Source organism: Caloenas nicobarica, chromosome 4 (assembly GCF_036013445.1).
Source record: "Caloenas nicobarica isolate bCalNic1 chromosome 4, bCalNic1.hap1, whole genome shotgun sequence".
NCBI lineage: Eukaryota > Metazoa > Chordata > Aves > Columbiformes > Columbidae > Caloenas > Caloenas nicobarica.
In genome coordinates, this window is record NC_088248.1 from 55,420,537 (window position 1) to 55,435,309 (window position 14,773).

At 38.8% G+C, this 14,773-nt stretch overlaps 1 protein-coding gene across 10 annotated transcripts in view; it reads right to left on the bottom strand.

Moving 5' to 3' along the window:
* Window positions 1-3,307: 3,307 nt before the first annotated feature.
* Window positions 3,308-14,773, bottom strand: part of TBC1D1 (TBC1 domain family member 1) — a 108,634-nt gene continuing 97,168 nt past the window's right edge. For all 10 annotated transcript variants that reach the window (XM_065633491.1, XM_065633492.1, XM_065633487.1 and 7 more), the window contains 4 exons: window positions 14,564-14,723; window positions 10,478-10,647; window positions 7,498-7,668; window positions 3,308-5,419 (listed from right to left, as the gene is read on the bottom strand). In XM_065633491.1, coding sequence (XP_065489563.1) covers window positions 5,225-5,419; window positions 7,498-7,668; window positions 10,478-10,647; window positions 14,564-14,723 — 696 coding nt within the window. In that variant the 3' untranslated portion in view covers window positions 3,308-5,224. The remainder of the gene's footprint in view (window positions 5,420-7,497; window positions 7,669-10,477; window positions 10,648-14,563; window positions 14,724-14,773) is intronic.

Genomic DNA, 14,773 nt, shown 5'->3' on the forward strand with positions numbered 1-14,773 from the left:
TGGAAGATGTCACTGAGAGGAGTTTCAAGCAGGGACCTTATGATAATAGACCCGCATCATGGACTGTCTTCATTTCGGCCCCAGCAGGGTTACATGTTGTAAAAGCAAACATGGCTGGAAGTTGCTACTTAAATTGCTAGTAAGTGTTTATTATTGAAACTGAAGCTTGTTCTCATGAAGACGTCAGTGTATCTCAGAGATATGCCAGAGGCTATTGGAGGATATTTTCATTTTTAAAAGTCGTCTTTTATTTTCCACTCTAGCAGGAAGCAACCTTTCCTGACCAGACGACTAGGTTATATGATCAGGTCTTATTTGACTTTCTCCACTTTTTGAGAAGAACAGCACATTTTCTTCATCTGAGAAACCTTGCTTGCATTGAGGCCTCCCTCTATGAACTCCATCAGGAACTGCAAAAAACCTTAAAGGTTTTCTGAGGCTTATCCAGAATTTTTCCCTATGCTGAGACTTGTATTACCTCTCAGCTCAATGGGTATTTGCGCTCATACCTCTTTATGGTATGTCGACATCCTTCTGCAGGTCCTGACAACATCATGGCTTTATCATGGCTGGCTCTACACATTCCCTTCTCGACAGTCCATCTCTTTCCATTTTTGATAAGCATCTTAGATTTTCCTTCCCTCAAAATAAGCACAATGTGTATTTAACAACCTTCTTGACAAGTTTACTGTATAGAATGCACTCCAAATGCTTTATAATTATTCCTTACTTACATACTGTTACTCATACTGCTACTTTGCCAATTGCAAAGTTCACTGCTCCAATGTATCTGCCTGTTACCTCGGCCTCTAACCGCTGAAAACACCATTTGAGATTCCTTATGAAAAAGTACTAGACACAGTGTAGAAGGCCATTAAATAGGTAACAGCAACCACATTTCAGGTTTTGTTTAGTTTATCTTGGGATTGGATTTTTTTGGTGATATGCCCTAAGAGAAAACTGCAAATAATGAGCTGTGGAGGCATACCCGTGCCACTAATCCCATCAAGAATCCATGGCTTCATGAGCTCAAAGTCCCAACTGGTGGCCACCTCTTCAAACTACTCAGCTCATCTTAACTAATTCATGGAAGAAATACGCTCTTTGATTCACCTGTTGCCTTGGCAAGTCCAAATCCTTGACACTGCGAGACATTTCACTCTCTACAGAGCCAACAACTTCCTAAGCATCAGATATTGGAAACATAGAAAAAGACTCTATATACGAGTGTTCATTCAACCTGTAACAGTTTATGCAAAAAAATCTGAGAAAACAGAACTAGGGAACTTCTTAAATGCTAGCTAAACAGTAAAAAAACCCCAAACCAACCAAACAAAACCAAAACAAAACCCAAACAAACAAACAAACAAACAACAAAAAACCCCACAAGCTTTCAAGAGAAGTAGAGCAAATCAAGCTGCACCAAGAGGACGTTTTTTCCTGAGGACCATCTTGATTAGACTGACTTGCAAATAACTAGTGAGAAATGGAAACTCACCATCTCATTAGTAACAGGACAGATACAAAAGGTAATTTTCATATTCTGCTTTTATCTGGAAAATGAAAAACGCATTTATATCTCCTTTGTAGACAAGCAGTCTAGTGTGAAATGTTAACAAAAAGAAAGGTGTTACACAAGAGTACTAGACAGCAACAGAAAGAAGGTATCCAGTTGAGCCTAGGATCAATATGACCATTGTCAGAACATTTTTTTTGGACATTTTACTCCTAATCAAAAGCAGAATCCTGCTTCCATCTCCTTGGATGGAAGCAATTCCTACTTGTGAAATATTACACGTTAGAAATGTCAGGAAAATTTCCTAAAATCTCTTTGGAGTTCTGAAAAGTCAGCGATGGGGAGCTAGTACAAGCTTCTCTAGAGTGCCAGTTTTAATCATCTTCTCTTCTCTCTGTTAAAGGAATTTCATAATCTTTTAGTGTCTATAGCCCCAAAGCTTTTCTAACACCATGGAAATATATGATACAATTAGACAGAATTAAAAATCCATTTATACAAAGGAATAAGTGGAGTCTTCTCCATAATGAAGTACTTACTGACTTGCTTTGGGTTATGCTGAAAAGACTTACTTTGAGGCACTGAATTCTTGCAGCCTCAAGTTCATTTAGATGAAAGGAAAGCTTTCTGGCAGCTGCATGAGCAAATGAGTACCCAGTGATCCACCCTCATTTAGGTTATGTAAAACCGCGTGGGTGTGAGCCACACATGTGCCTTCCCAAGGCAAGGCCTGGGTTGTGCTCCTGATGCTTGGCTCGGCTGCCCGCGCTCGTCTCCCTCCCACGTACCTGTTCTAGTCAAGCTCTGTTAAAGAAAAATTACTTCACATCACAGGGCGTGACACAGTGTAAATACTGTGCCATGATCTAAGGAGCCTCAAGCAATCATGGCATTCATCCAGCTGTAGCCCAAATGCATTCTTTTTGTTTTAGGCGCTTTTCAGGTGTCATCAACATAGTGTGCAAATATGGTGCACTGTTTGAAGTGGAAAAGAACGTGATCACAGTATTTTGAAACAGATGGGAGACCTGTAAGGGACCTTTTACACAGTGCGGCCATTGTGTTGGAGGAGCCTAAGCGAGCTCTGAGTGAAGGGGCTTGCTTGCTCAGTGAAGAGTGGTGGCATGTAGAGACACTTCAGCAAGCTCTGACCGGCCCAGCACCGGCGTCAGAAGCAATGGAGACATGTAACCTGAGCTGTGCAATGGGGCTGTGTGCTGGGGAGCAGCAAGGGCAGGGGCTGCTCTGAAGGGGAAAGTGTGCCAGGAGCTGAGGGTCACAGGCAAGGGGAGCAACTTACTGACCAGGGGGCTGCCCCACAATACCCAAAAAGGACAAGCAAGGCACATTAACAGCCCAGGTCACCAGGCAAGGCCATGGTGGTGAGGCAGGTGTGAGGTCAAGCTGGGAAGCCAAGTCTGTAGGTCAGGATCAATGAGGACACCCGGCCAGACTGTGGGTGCAACAGGGACCATCTAAGTGCACTTCTGAGATTACACAAATTCACAATAAAAGGCTTTAGACTAGAAGCAGTCCTCCACTAACGCTGGCAGAGAAGCAAAATACGACAAAAAGGAATGCATCCCTGGAGTCACGTGGAACGTACTTCACCTTAGTCAACACAAGCAGATGCAGGTTCCAAGATCAGAACTGGATCCTTTGCACGTTTAGATGAGTCTAAGGACTAAGAGTTTTCATGAATAACCACTGCAGATTGTACTTTCAGGGAAAGTCTCTTCTTACATGGTTCTGAACTGTCATCCCGCCAACTATGTTTTTGTTTTTAAACGTCAAAAAATGTACAAACATAGATGTAGGCATAGATTATTATTATTTTTATTGCTCTTGTTAAAAAGTCAGTGTATGAATTATGGCACTATGCTGTAAAAATGCAATATTACTGAGTGCTCTAACAGTATGAGGTCCATTATGACAAGATTTTAAACATGAAGCATGAGCTTCAATATGGATTTCCAAATAAAAAAATAAGCCAAAGAGGTAAATGGATTAATAATAAGTGATTTATGTGGACTTTGAATACTAAGCGAATATGGAGTGAATTTGCAAGAACCAGACATATTTAAGACAGAGTCAAACAAAGCTTCTAGAAACTAAAAAGTAAATTCTCTCTTATTTTCACCTACATAGACATATTTGTTCTGCACAGTAGAGGAAAGTTACAGCTCTCCTATTAAACTACAACCACAATGTGTTGGGAGGAATTGCATGAGAAATGGAAAAAGCAAGCCAAAACCTTTTCTACATTGCTAGTCAGAGAAAAAAGAACGGTGTGCTTTGAAAGTCAAAAAATAAAAACATCGATTTAAGGAAAAAAAAAAAAAAAAAAAAGAAAAATCACATTTCCTGGGTCAGTCTCCACCACAACAAAACACTGATGCCTATTAACTCTGTGTTTGGGGACTGAACAGAACTCTGGTACTATTCCTAATTCTGAAGCAAACCCAAATAACTTGATATACATGGATATTATTGCACTTATAGCAGTGGTACTTTAACTGGCCTGAAAACTACTTTCATTGTATTAAGGAAAATGAGGTGTGTTTTTTTTTTTTTTACATGTGTAATCTTACTTGAAAGATGCATTATAAAAACAATGGTGTCCTAATTCAAACTGCCATGCCCTTTATAAAGCAGTTTAAGCATATCTGACACAACACGAAGCTCTTGAAATGCCTCCACTACTTCAGAAAAAGTCTTAAAGAATAACATCTCCCAAAGGATGGGTGGGCACAGAGTACCAAATAAAGGTCTGAAAAAGGAAAAAAATGACAGCGGGCGTTAGTTTCCCAGCAAAAGGATGTCTTACATCACACAGCACATCAGAAATAAATAAGATGAAACCTGAAGAATCTGAATATAAATCCTGGGATGATGTTGCAAGAGTCACAGGTATGTCAGTGTATTTTGTTAAGCACAATGCAGTTACTATATACAGTATGTTTATCAGATAATGCCAACTAATAATACACTAAATTAACTGTTGTTAAACAAAAAACACATTAAAACAACGTACTTATAAAAACAAATGGCAACCCCACAATTATGCATAGTTACATATGATGAAGTCCAGCTCCCTGGAGTCCAACAGATTTGACACCTTCAAGCATCAGGAAGCAGTTTTCTGAAGCGTAAACAACATCATTATCAGAACCCAGTCAAGCTGCAGGGGAATTAGACTGTCAAAAATATCTCGAGTCCTATCACAAAACTCTCTGTAAATGTCACCATGGCATAGCTGCAGTGGGGCAGTCACCCATTCAAAGTTTTTACATTACCGTATTTCTTCAAAGCACCTTCTAAAGGATGTGCTATTTAACGTTGTGGTGATCTACACACAAAATATGGAATGGACGCAAAGCACTTAGATTTAGAAGTACTTATGGGACGATCCATGACATCTTTACAGTGTACTGTGTATGACTACACGCACTATTAAGTTTCTCCGGACTGTTACTATGTGGCATCTTACTGTTCATAGTATTTCTACATACTAAGAATAAAGAGCCTTCTCCCCAAGAAACCAGCTTCTGTGATACGGGAAGCCACCATGCCTGTATCTTGCTTTGCTACAGTAAGGCATGTACAACGAACGTGACAATGTCAAATTCCCATGGATCATGACAAAAAGACCCAGTTCTTCCCTTTGTTTCTTTGCTCAGCTTCTCTGCTCCATTACAACTGTGAATGTCAGTCAGCATCCATGTGCCTAGTAAGCAGAGGCTTCCCATCTGTATCACCAATCTTTTTCCGCATCTCTTCCATTGCTTTCAGCAAAGCCGCTCGCTCCTGCTCAAGAGTGAGAATGGACTGCTTCAGTTTGCCTTCATTGGTCAATAAAAGCTCTACTGTGGCTTCAAGGTTTTGGATCTTTCCATTAGCCACCTTTCAAAGCAAAAAGAAATGAGGAGGAGGGAGGAGGGGAAGAAAAAAAAAGGAAATATATTACAAACTGAAACCAACTTTACACTATTTTATAAGATACATTAATACATATAAAATACTTTCCAAATAAAAATTTGCAAAGGTAAAATGCAAGTATGAATGTTATTAAATCTATATACTTCAGATGACAACTATGCTGCTGCCTGTAATAAGAAATTTACCTCTCCCAACTCGATTGCTTGGATTGCTTCACAATTAAACTCAGAATATAATGCAAAGTAATTAATTAGAAAGCTATGAAGTCTGCAAATTATATACCAAAGAACTGCAGATAAGATAAGCCTCTGTATGGGTCAGCTGGGAGACATTTTTGGTCAGTCATATTTATTGAATTCCACATGCTCTGCAAAGCAAAGACAAGCCAGCCTGTGAGCTGCATCCTCATTTCATCTCTGCATTGAGTCCAACAAATGCCAGATTTGGAGGCAAAGCGGAAGGGCGGGCTTTACTGCAATATGCAAACTGACAACACATCTTGAAAAATTCCAAAAAATTTTCCTTTGAAAGGCTGCACACATGGGCACTCTACTTCACGGTGAAACAAGCATTAGATCATTCAAACTCATCACATGAGATCTGTAGCTGAGGTACAGAAGCAGAGATCTCTTTGGGAGTTTCAGCACTGGGTAACATTTGGAGACAAGAGCACTGGATGGTCTTGGCTTTCAGGGAATTATTTGCCTTTCTGATGAGCTTGCTGCCCTTCATGCAGTTATGGTGGGTTATAAAGTTCGGCCTTTGGGGGCAAAATACTGACAAACCATCACCTACATTGTTTGGTGATGCATTTTCCTCTCATCAGCAATAGGTCACCATTGACCATAGGAAACAGCGGCTGATGAAGCCCACCTCCAAGACAAAGGGATTACTCCAACAACACAGACAGCTATTAATAAGTTCCCCACTAGGATGTTAGGTGCTGACTTGCCAGCACTCAGGTGGAGATGAGCTTTGTAAAAAACTACTTAGGGCTGCAAAGTCTTCAGGGGCAGGAGGAGGTGGAAGACCCCCTGATGCAGGTATCTATAGGACATCACGTCTTAAATCTCATCCCAGAAATCCATCTTTCCCACACTTCATTCAACAATGTCACTGCCCGTGTGCCTGAAGCTTTATGTAAATATCTTGCAGAGGAGCATCTCTTCTTCTGACTTCACTAAGGCTCATCTTAGAATGTGAAACAGGTTCAGATCTCACAGGATCAGAACTTACAGCTTAAGCACAGCTTAAGCCTGCACAGTTAGCTAGCTTTAGTCATGATACAGGACCGATGGCTGAGAAACCTGAACTCCTTCCCTTGCCTATTATCTTACAAAGTCTATGTCTGTAACAGTAATTGAGAGGCTTGAAATATCTGCTTCCTACCCTTGAAGTCTCTTTCTCTATCAAACTAAATGCACAGTCAAAAGTTTTACAACAAATGTCCTGTTATACAGCAGCCAGAAATCTGACTTCTTGACCAGTTAAGCAAAGAGACCAGGTGTGCTGCCTTTGAAAAAGCTGCAAACCAAACAGGTACCAAGCACGTATTATAAATTATTATTTCACATATTGTCTAAACAATCTGCATAACAGTTTAAAAAAATCTTCTAAGAAAGAGTATGTCTTTACAGACAATGTAATCCATATCTGATGTATCTCTAAATTGTAACACTGGTGTTGGCTCTCCCATTTGTGATAGCCTAGTATCCTTGCTATAATAAAGCAGTGACTGAAAACGTAAAAATGAAATTGAGAAAGCACTATGTGTATTTTAGTCTTCTTCTACACCTGTGAGTTTAATTACAAGAGAAGAGACAGTGTGATGAATCAACTTTTCACTAATTGCAAGAATATGCTCTATCTACCCCCTCTCAGAATTTCTTCTGCATGTAAACTTTAAAGGCTAACATAAATAAAATTGCAAGTGGCTACGCTTTAAAGTCACTAGACCAAACACCAATTTCTCCTGTGCCTTGGTCTCTTCTGAAAAGGTAGATAAATTAGAATGTTAATTAAATATGAAATATAAGTTGTACCTGCAGTTCTTCCAGGAGATCAAAGTTTTGTTTGCGCAAGCTACTGTTTGCCTTTTCTAATTTATCCAATCTCTGATTGTCATTTAAAGATGAATCTATAAGCTCATCCTGAAGCACATGGTATTCAACTTCATAAGCTTGCAACTGCTTGGCAATATCCATTTCAAACACCTGTTGTATATAAAAATATTATTAGGTGCTGTGCAGATCAAAAATACAGCTCATTCAATGCTTTAAAATCTATGGATCTAGACAAGGATATCTAATCACTGGATTAAAAAAAAAAAAAAAGACTTAATTTTTGGCATTCACATTTCCTGCTCTGGGAATGGCAAGACTGAGGCAGTAGAGTGAAATATTTGGCACTGGATCTACCTAAAACCTTTGCTAGTGATTTGCTGATTACTTCAGTAAAAGCACTTACACCAAAGTTTTCAAGAAGTGTAGACTTTGTAGGGTAGTCCCCTTTTGAGATTTCAAAATTAACGCATCTCAGTTTGGCAGAAACCCTCCTAGACATACTTGGATTTTGATATCATTTTTCTTAGAAAAGTGTGGTCCAAGCCCATGTGCCACAGGCACAAGTGTAAGGCTAAGTAGAATGAAAACTTTAAATGAAAAACAGTAAAGCTTGCTAGGTTTATTTATGATTCTACAGTACTCTTAGAGATTGAAAGAAAATGAAATAATCTATTCTTACACTAATACAGTTAATGGAAACATTATGTAATGTCAAAACAGATTTCTATTATTGTTAACTATGAATCACCAAAAAGAGTGCTCAGTCTTACACATGAATATTAAGATACCGTTTACTTTAAAAGTACATAAATAATTTGAGGTGCAGAGAGTGACCTGAAGGAAAAAACCTGCTATTGTATTTTCCTTTTTCTGGGTTTTGGCAAACATCTGCTTTCAAATTACTCAGGAAATATGACGCTAATATCCTTGAGTTAGTTTTCTCCTCTGAAAGCAGTGAAGGGGGTGGCAAATGAACAGGACAAGTGTGCCAATCATAGAACCCAGTAGAAACAAAAGCTGATTTAAAAATGTATCTGGAAAATAGCCCAAGAATAGAAGTTTGAGGGTTATTCTTTATTTTAAACCTCTTGTACTTTATTCCTTTTAGAAATTAGTCAAAAATCAAATCCTATCTTAAATATCTGTTGAAATAACAATAATTATTTCATATTTATCTACCTTATCTACAAACATTAGCTGTTGGATAAAGCTAACGAAAGCATCAGTTTATGAAATGTTTGACACCTGTTACATATAGTATAAAAAAGTCTCTCAAATAGTTGTATGGCAGCAGAACCACACACACTAAGCATCTAAGTACAGAAGGCTCAAATACAATTTTCATTTGAGTTTGGCTACACATATGGAATTTTCACTTTCTGTAGATCTGAGCATCGCTAGAGAACACACACTGTTGAAATTTCAATAAAACAAACGGTGCCACCCAGCAGAGCAGAATGTTGGCTCCTCTCATGACCTCTGCCACTTCTAGCCTCTGCGCTCTTGAGAAGGGAGGGAAATCCCTGCTGTCATACCCAGAGTATCAAATCTGAAAGTGGGGAAACACAAAGCAAATCAAAAGCTTGACTTGAAAGCCAGCTAACTGAAGGCACGTTAGGGCATGTAAACCAAAGGCCATGGTGCAGAAGGAATGAGGAGGATGTGGGCTAGCCCAGGAGCTGTGTATGGACTGCAGGGCTGGTCAAACAGCTGCTCTCTTCAAAGGAAGCTCTGATCAAAGTGGGGAAACTGCCCTCCCTTCAGCTCACGCTACCTGCCCACTTTAAATCTAGAGCAGTTCAAGCTGCCTCAACAGAGTATCTCTCCCTGCTTCTGCTCAAAGCCAATGCCTTTCTGCAGGTCGCCCGAGCACTGCAAGTCTCTGCAGAGCTGTGCACCCCAGGCTTTCAGCCTGGCAGATAACATCCATCCCCTCTGCCCCCTAAAAATCGCTTGCTTTCCTTCCCTTCGCACAGGCTTTCTAGTTCTCCCCTCCTTCCTGCGATAGAAAGCACCAGAAGCAATGTTCCTGATTCTAATCTGAGCGCATGTTCCCTTCTGAGCAGAAGGGAGCCCTCGCAAGCATCCCGCAGTGCACTGTGCTGCTGCCGCCTGGCTTCATCAACCCACAGGCCTTGCAGATCTCCTTTGGCCCTGAGTGCCTGCCAGGCATTTGCAGTTCTCTGCAGCACTCCCCCCATGTTTTGGACCACAAAAGGCCTTCAGAAAAACCTGCTGCAAATTAGATGTCAAGTGTAACAGCCAGGGTTTCTAAACAGGCAAGCCTTAACAGCAATAATTTGTGGTTTTTTTCAAATCCTATAGTTGTCATCTGGAGCCTTCTGCTAGATTAGCACTATTGCATCATTTTCCTTGTCTGCCATTTAAAAAAGTTTATCAAGGATGGCCAGTGTTTGGTGTCACTGCTGACTGTGAGGGCCTGCACTGCCCCATGAACTCCTGGCAGAAACACCAGGGCACTGTTGTGCTGAACCAGTATAGACAAAGTCAACCTAGGCAGGCTTCTGCCTTCAGTAAGTAAGGTCAACATTTGTGAGGCTCTTGTGTGTCAATTTTTGCCGCTGAAATGAGACTTGGAGAGCAAGATTCTTTGGAGACAGAAAGACTCAGACAGCTTTTAGCCCCTCTTGTTGCTGTTTTTGTGGAATGCACTGTGTATGTGCTATACTATTACTGCCAATAACAGACTTTATGCACAATTAAAAAAGTAACACTAAGTTCATTTTCATTAGAGACTTCATAAAGTGACCATAACCAACATGTAGATGTATGAATACAAAGCTACTATACAAGTCACGTGCTTCCAAAAGTTTTCAACATCCGCAGAACTACAATAACAGAATTCTCAGCTTGAAGTAATAGGATACACAGTTGTGGCTTTTCTGTTGGGAAAGAGCATTTATTTGCATACTACTTATATATTCATATTATTTCATACCTGACTAATGGTCTTTTCCATCTGTACCAAGCCTAAGTTGGGGAGAGTGCTTTTAATGAAATCAACAATAGTTTCTAGGTTCTCATGCTGCAGAATCAAGGGCTTGTGGCTTCCCAAAAGGCTTAAAGCCACTTTAAATATGGCCTCTGATCCTTGAAGAAAGAGCATGTCTGTGAAAACAAAGAAAAAACAGGGTACATTCAAGCAGGTGCATTTTTTGACAAGAATATTAAACAAGTAAAGTGTCCAAGGACAACAATTTCTCATAAAGGTGATCTGAAGGCTAGATATCCTCCGCCAGACGCGTGCTTTTATTACTGTGGTTATGCCTTTAGAAGTCTTATAGGATAAAAATTATTACTGTAAATAGCACATTTGACTAATACAATCAATTATTAATTTGCTTAGTGAGTTTTCATCAAAAAAATCCAATTCAAATTTAAGCTAAGTGCACAATAAATCAGGTAGTCAAGTTTCTCAGTGTTGCCACTTTTTGTGCATGTAATAGTTTTGTGCACTTTTTTCTTTTGATGTGTTCATGGGAATCTGAATTTGAATAGAAAACTACACGTGAAGACAGAACCAAATATCTGAAGTGCTGGTTTTTTCTCATCTGGTACAGAAAGCTACAAAATTCTCTGTAATACAACACTGAACATGAGGCTAAATGCACACTTTCCAGCAGCTTCAAGTTTCATGTGCTTACTCATAGTACGTGTATCACCTACTTATGTTAATATTCTAATAGCTACATTAATAAGTACCCTGAAATCTTAGTAATACAGCTTAAGTGTTAATATGTGGTGGCTCTGCAATGACAGCACCTGACGTACATTTGAGCACACTGAAACCACAGTGTACAGTGACCTTTCAGTGCAGCTTCCTTTCTTTTATTTTCTTTTCCTTTACAAGCTGTCTATGTCTTTATAAAAGAAAGAAGACTGCAATGGAAGCATCAGACAAGAAACCCATCTTCACAAACCCATCTGTCCACAGCATAAACAGCATTGCCCTGCATCTGACTTTCCTGCTACCATAACTCAGAATCTGCTCCTGGTTTTATTGAGGGAGGGACTCACTACAGGCAAAAGCATCTAACATAAGAAATGATACTGGTAGAGGTGGAAAAGGAGAAGATACTGTGGTTTTATTCCATATTTCCTAAATATGTTTTTATTTTTAAACAGATTCTTACTTGCTTTTTTCCTTCCTTGTATTTGAAGCTGTGAATGAAGTCACAGTCACTTACAAAGTGGCACAATGACACCAAATAAACAGTATGTCTTAATGATCAAAAAAAAAAAAAAAAGAAAGAAGAATAAAGAGAGAGAGGAAAAAAACCCACCACACAGTAAGGGAAACAACTACTAGCAAAACCACAGGTATCTCTGATGTAGTAAAGAATATATTAAAATACTGGCTAGCTGCCTTTCTTAGTAATTTGTATCAGAAAGAAATTCCCCCTTGAGTTCTTTTGCATGTAATGTTGAAGTCGTAACTCATTTCACTTCTCTCTCTTTCTCTGTGAGAAATAAAAACACAAGTAATAACCAACCATAAATCTTGCAGTTTGCTGCCATTTGTCCTAAATGTGGTGTAACATTTTTCAACTCTGATTCCATGTGAAGTTCAAAGGGTGGAATGATTGAAAAGCAGCAAAAGAGCAGGCATCTGCCTCAATCCTCTACTGAAAACTGAAACCTATGGAAAAATGCTTTATAGGGGAAGCTCTGTATTAGGACAGGGAATGCTAAAGAATAGCTAGGAAACACAAAGTGGAAAAAAAGAGCTGAAAATGATGCATATTTATGATTCAGAACCTGTCCCATAAAGACAGGCAGATTAACTCGAGGTGACCTATAAGTTGTTAATGAATGTCTGTATGAGCTGAGCTGGTAATATAGGGCTGAAATCCCTCTCTCATTTAAAAGAGCAAGTACTTAACAGAGACCTGTTTGTTACCCAGTCCTCACACTTCCCATTAAGTGGGCTGCCAGCCAACGACAGTACAGTGAAGGTACCAAATTAAGGTCAGTGTGACTGGCAGCCTACAGGACTTAAATATAAAAAATTTTTAAAAATCAAATTTTATCTACAATCTTGAAACAAAATAAACATTATTCTACCAAGTTCCCCCCACTAATAAGTAAATAGAGGTATTAAAGAAAACATCTTTGTTAACACTGAACTTTCATTACATCCTACTCAGGAGAAGTGTTGAAAGTTTTAACAGATAATTAAAAAGTAGAAAGGAGTTTTGCTATTTGACTCATAAAGCAGTCTTTGGGTTAACCTCTTTCTAGCTCACTTCTTTCACATATTGCTTGTAAGACGCCTGCAAAAAGTACACTATGGAAATCTAAAGGAAGAGGTCTGTAACAATTACATTGTTAAATAGCGGTGGGGATTCAAACATCAAGGGTTCAGAGATACCACATTAGAAAACGGTAGTGCAATTTTACAGTCTTAGTAACCTACAGGTGAGTTACTTCAACATTAAAAGGCAACATTCTTTCATCCTAAGGGTTCTAATAAGTGAGTGATGGAAAATGTACCTATGTTCTGCAAAAGTGTGTGGGCACATGGGTCAGAACTTCATTCCCGTGAAGATCATGTATCTATGCCTTCTACTCTAATGTCAATCTTTGCTTTTTAAAGCCCTGCAGTCTTCCAATGAGAGATAAAATACTAATCCGTATATTAAGGCAGAAATCCAAATATACTGGATACACAAGACACTTTTATGCTCTCACTGCAGTCAGTTGTCCAATTCAAATATTTTTCTTATCATGTAGAATACTATGAATGATTAAGAATAACTGAAAGATTAACTGATTATAAACTCAGTATATGACACTCACATACAGTGCTTAATTTAATTCCTACAGATTATTACTGTCAGCTAGCTACTTGTCAACGTATGTTAGCCAAACTTTGAACTGTTCCAAGAAAAAAAAGAAGCTGCTTTTCCTGGAGTTAAGATGCTAATCACACCAACCTTTTCACCACGATTTCTTTTTAGCACTACTTTTGGCACGTCCTTAAACAGAAACAGCATTTGATTCTTGTTGGCTCTTCTCAGAATCTATAGTCATTATTTGTTATTGTGGTAGATGAGACTTTTTTAAGTCAGGAAAGTGTCAATTTTAATAGTCTAATAAGTAATTACTCCATTAAATCCCTTAAGTGCAACTGACTAAGGAAAAAGAAAATAGCTTCTCATTAGAAGAGAGGAATCAGAGAGAAAGGTCCAATTCACCCTGCTCATCCTGGAAGATCCAGTAAAACATAATGAAACTGAAAATCAAACAACTGAAAAGGAAATATAGTATCTTCTCAAATACTCAACAATTAATCTATGTAATACACATCCATAAGACAGTATTAAGGTAAATTCTTAATGGGAGTTTAATTTTAAAAGAAGAGAACTTTACTTCTGTAGATTCCAAAAATACATAACAGAAGTGACTTTAGAGTCTAAACCCCATATGCTTCCGAACATTTTCAGAAAGTGAGATTATCAGTCAGGCTACAAATTTTAAGGATAAGAAACACTAGTTTAAAAGTCCTATGTTTTTGCAGAGGAAATCTGTGATTAAACTGCAAGGGCCATCTCTCTGTGTGTCTTGAAAACAACGGTCAAAATAATTTTCCACTGACACTGTTGGAGACAATGATAATAGAGTAAATGGATATAGTTCTCAGATGATGCCTTTGTTACATCTCTTTTCAGCTTGAAACTAACTAATTGCTGGTGTTGAAGTGCCATTATCGTAACACCATTCCTTCACAGCTTCAAATTCCACATCTTCCCTACAAGTGGTTACAGGGTGGGAAAAGGTAACAATGAGGATGAAAACACAGGACAGTTTGGGACTGTCATAAGCTTTCCTCCTCTCTTTCCATTTTACTCTAAATACTACTTGCTCCATAAGATGACCTCTGTTGTTGTTCTTCTGTTCATCAATAGTAAGTAAAATGTTTCTCTGGATGTCTGAAACAGGTTGTATAATAATGCTGTTGCTAAGAAAAAGACTCAAATATAAGACTTCAAAAAGAACAGATAGAAGTTTTATGAAGAATTACCAAACACTCTGGCTACAAATCCAAGGGGAAACTGGGATGCAAACATGGTGAGAAACCAGGGAGCAGCATAGAGGCTGGGGCCAATCTCATGTGCCTCTAGGTGATTATAGAGGTCTCGATGGTAGTCATGAAGCAGTCGAGACAGTTGATACATCTGGATCTGCATGAAATAAGAACAAAGAGACTAAAGATAAACACGTTTTAACACTC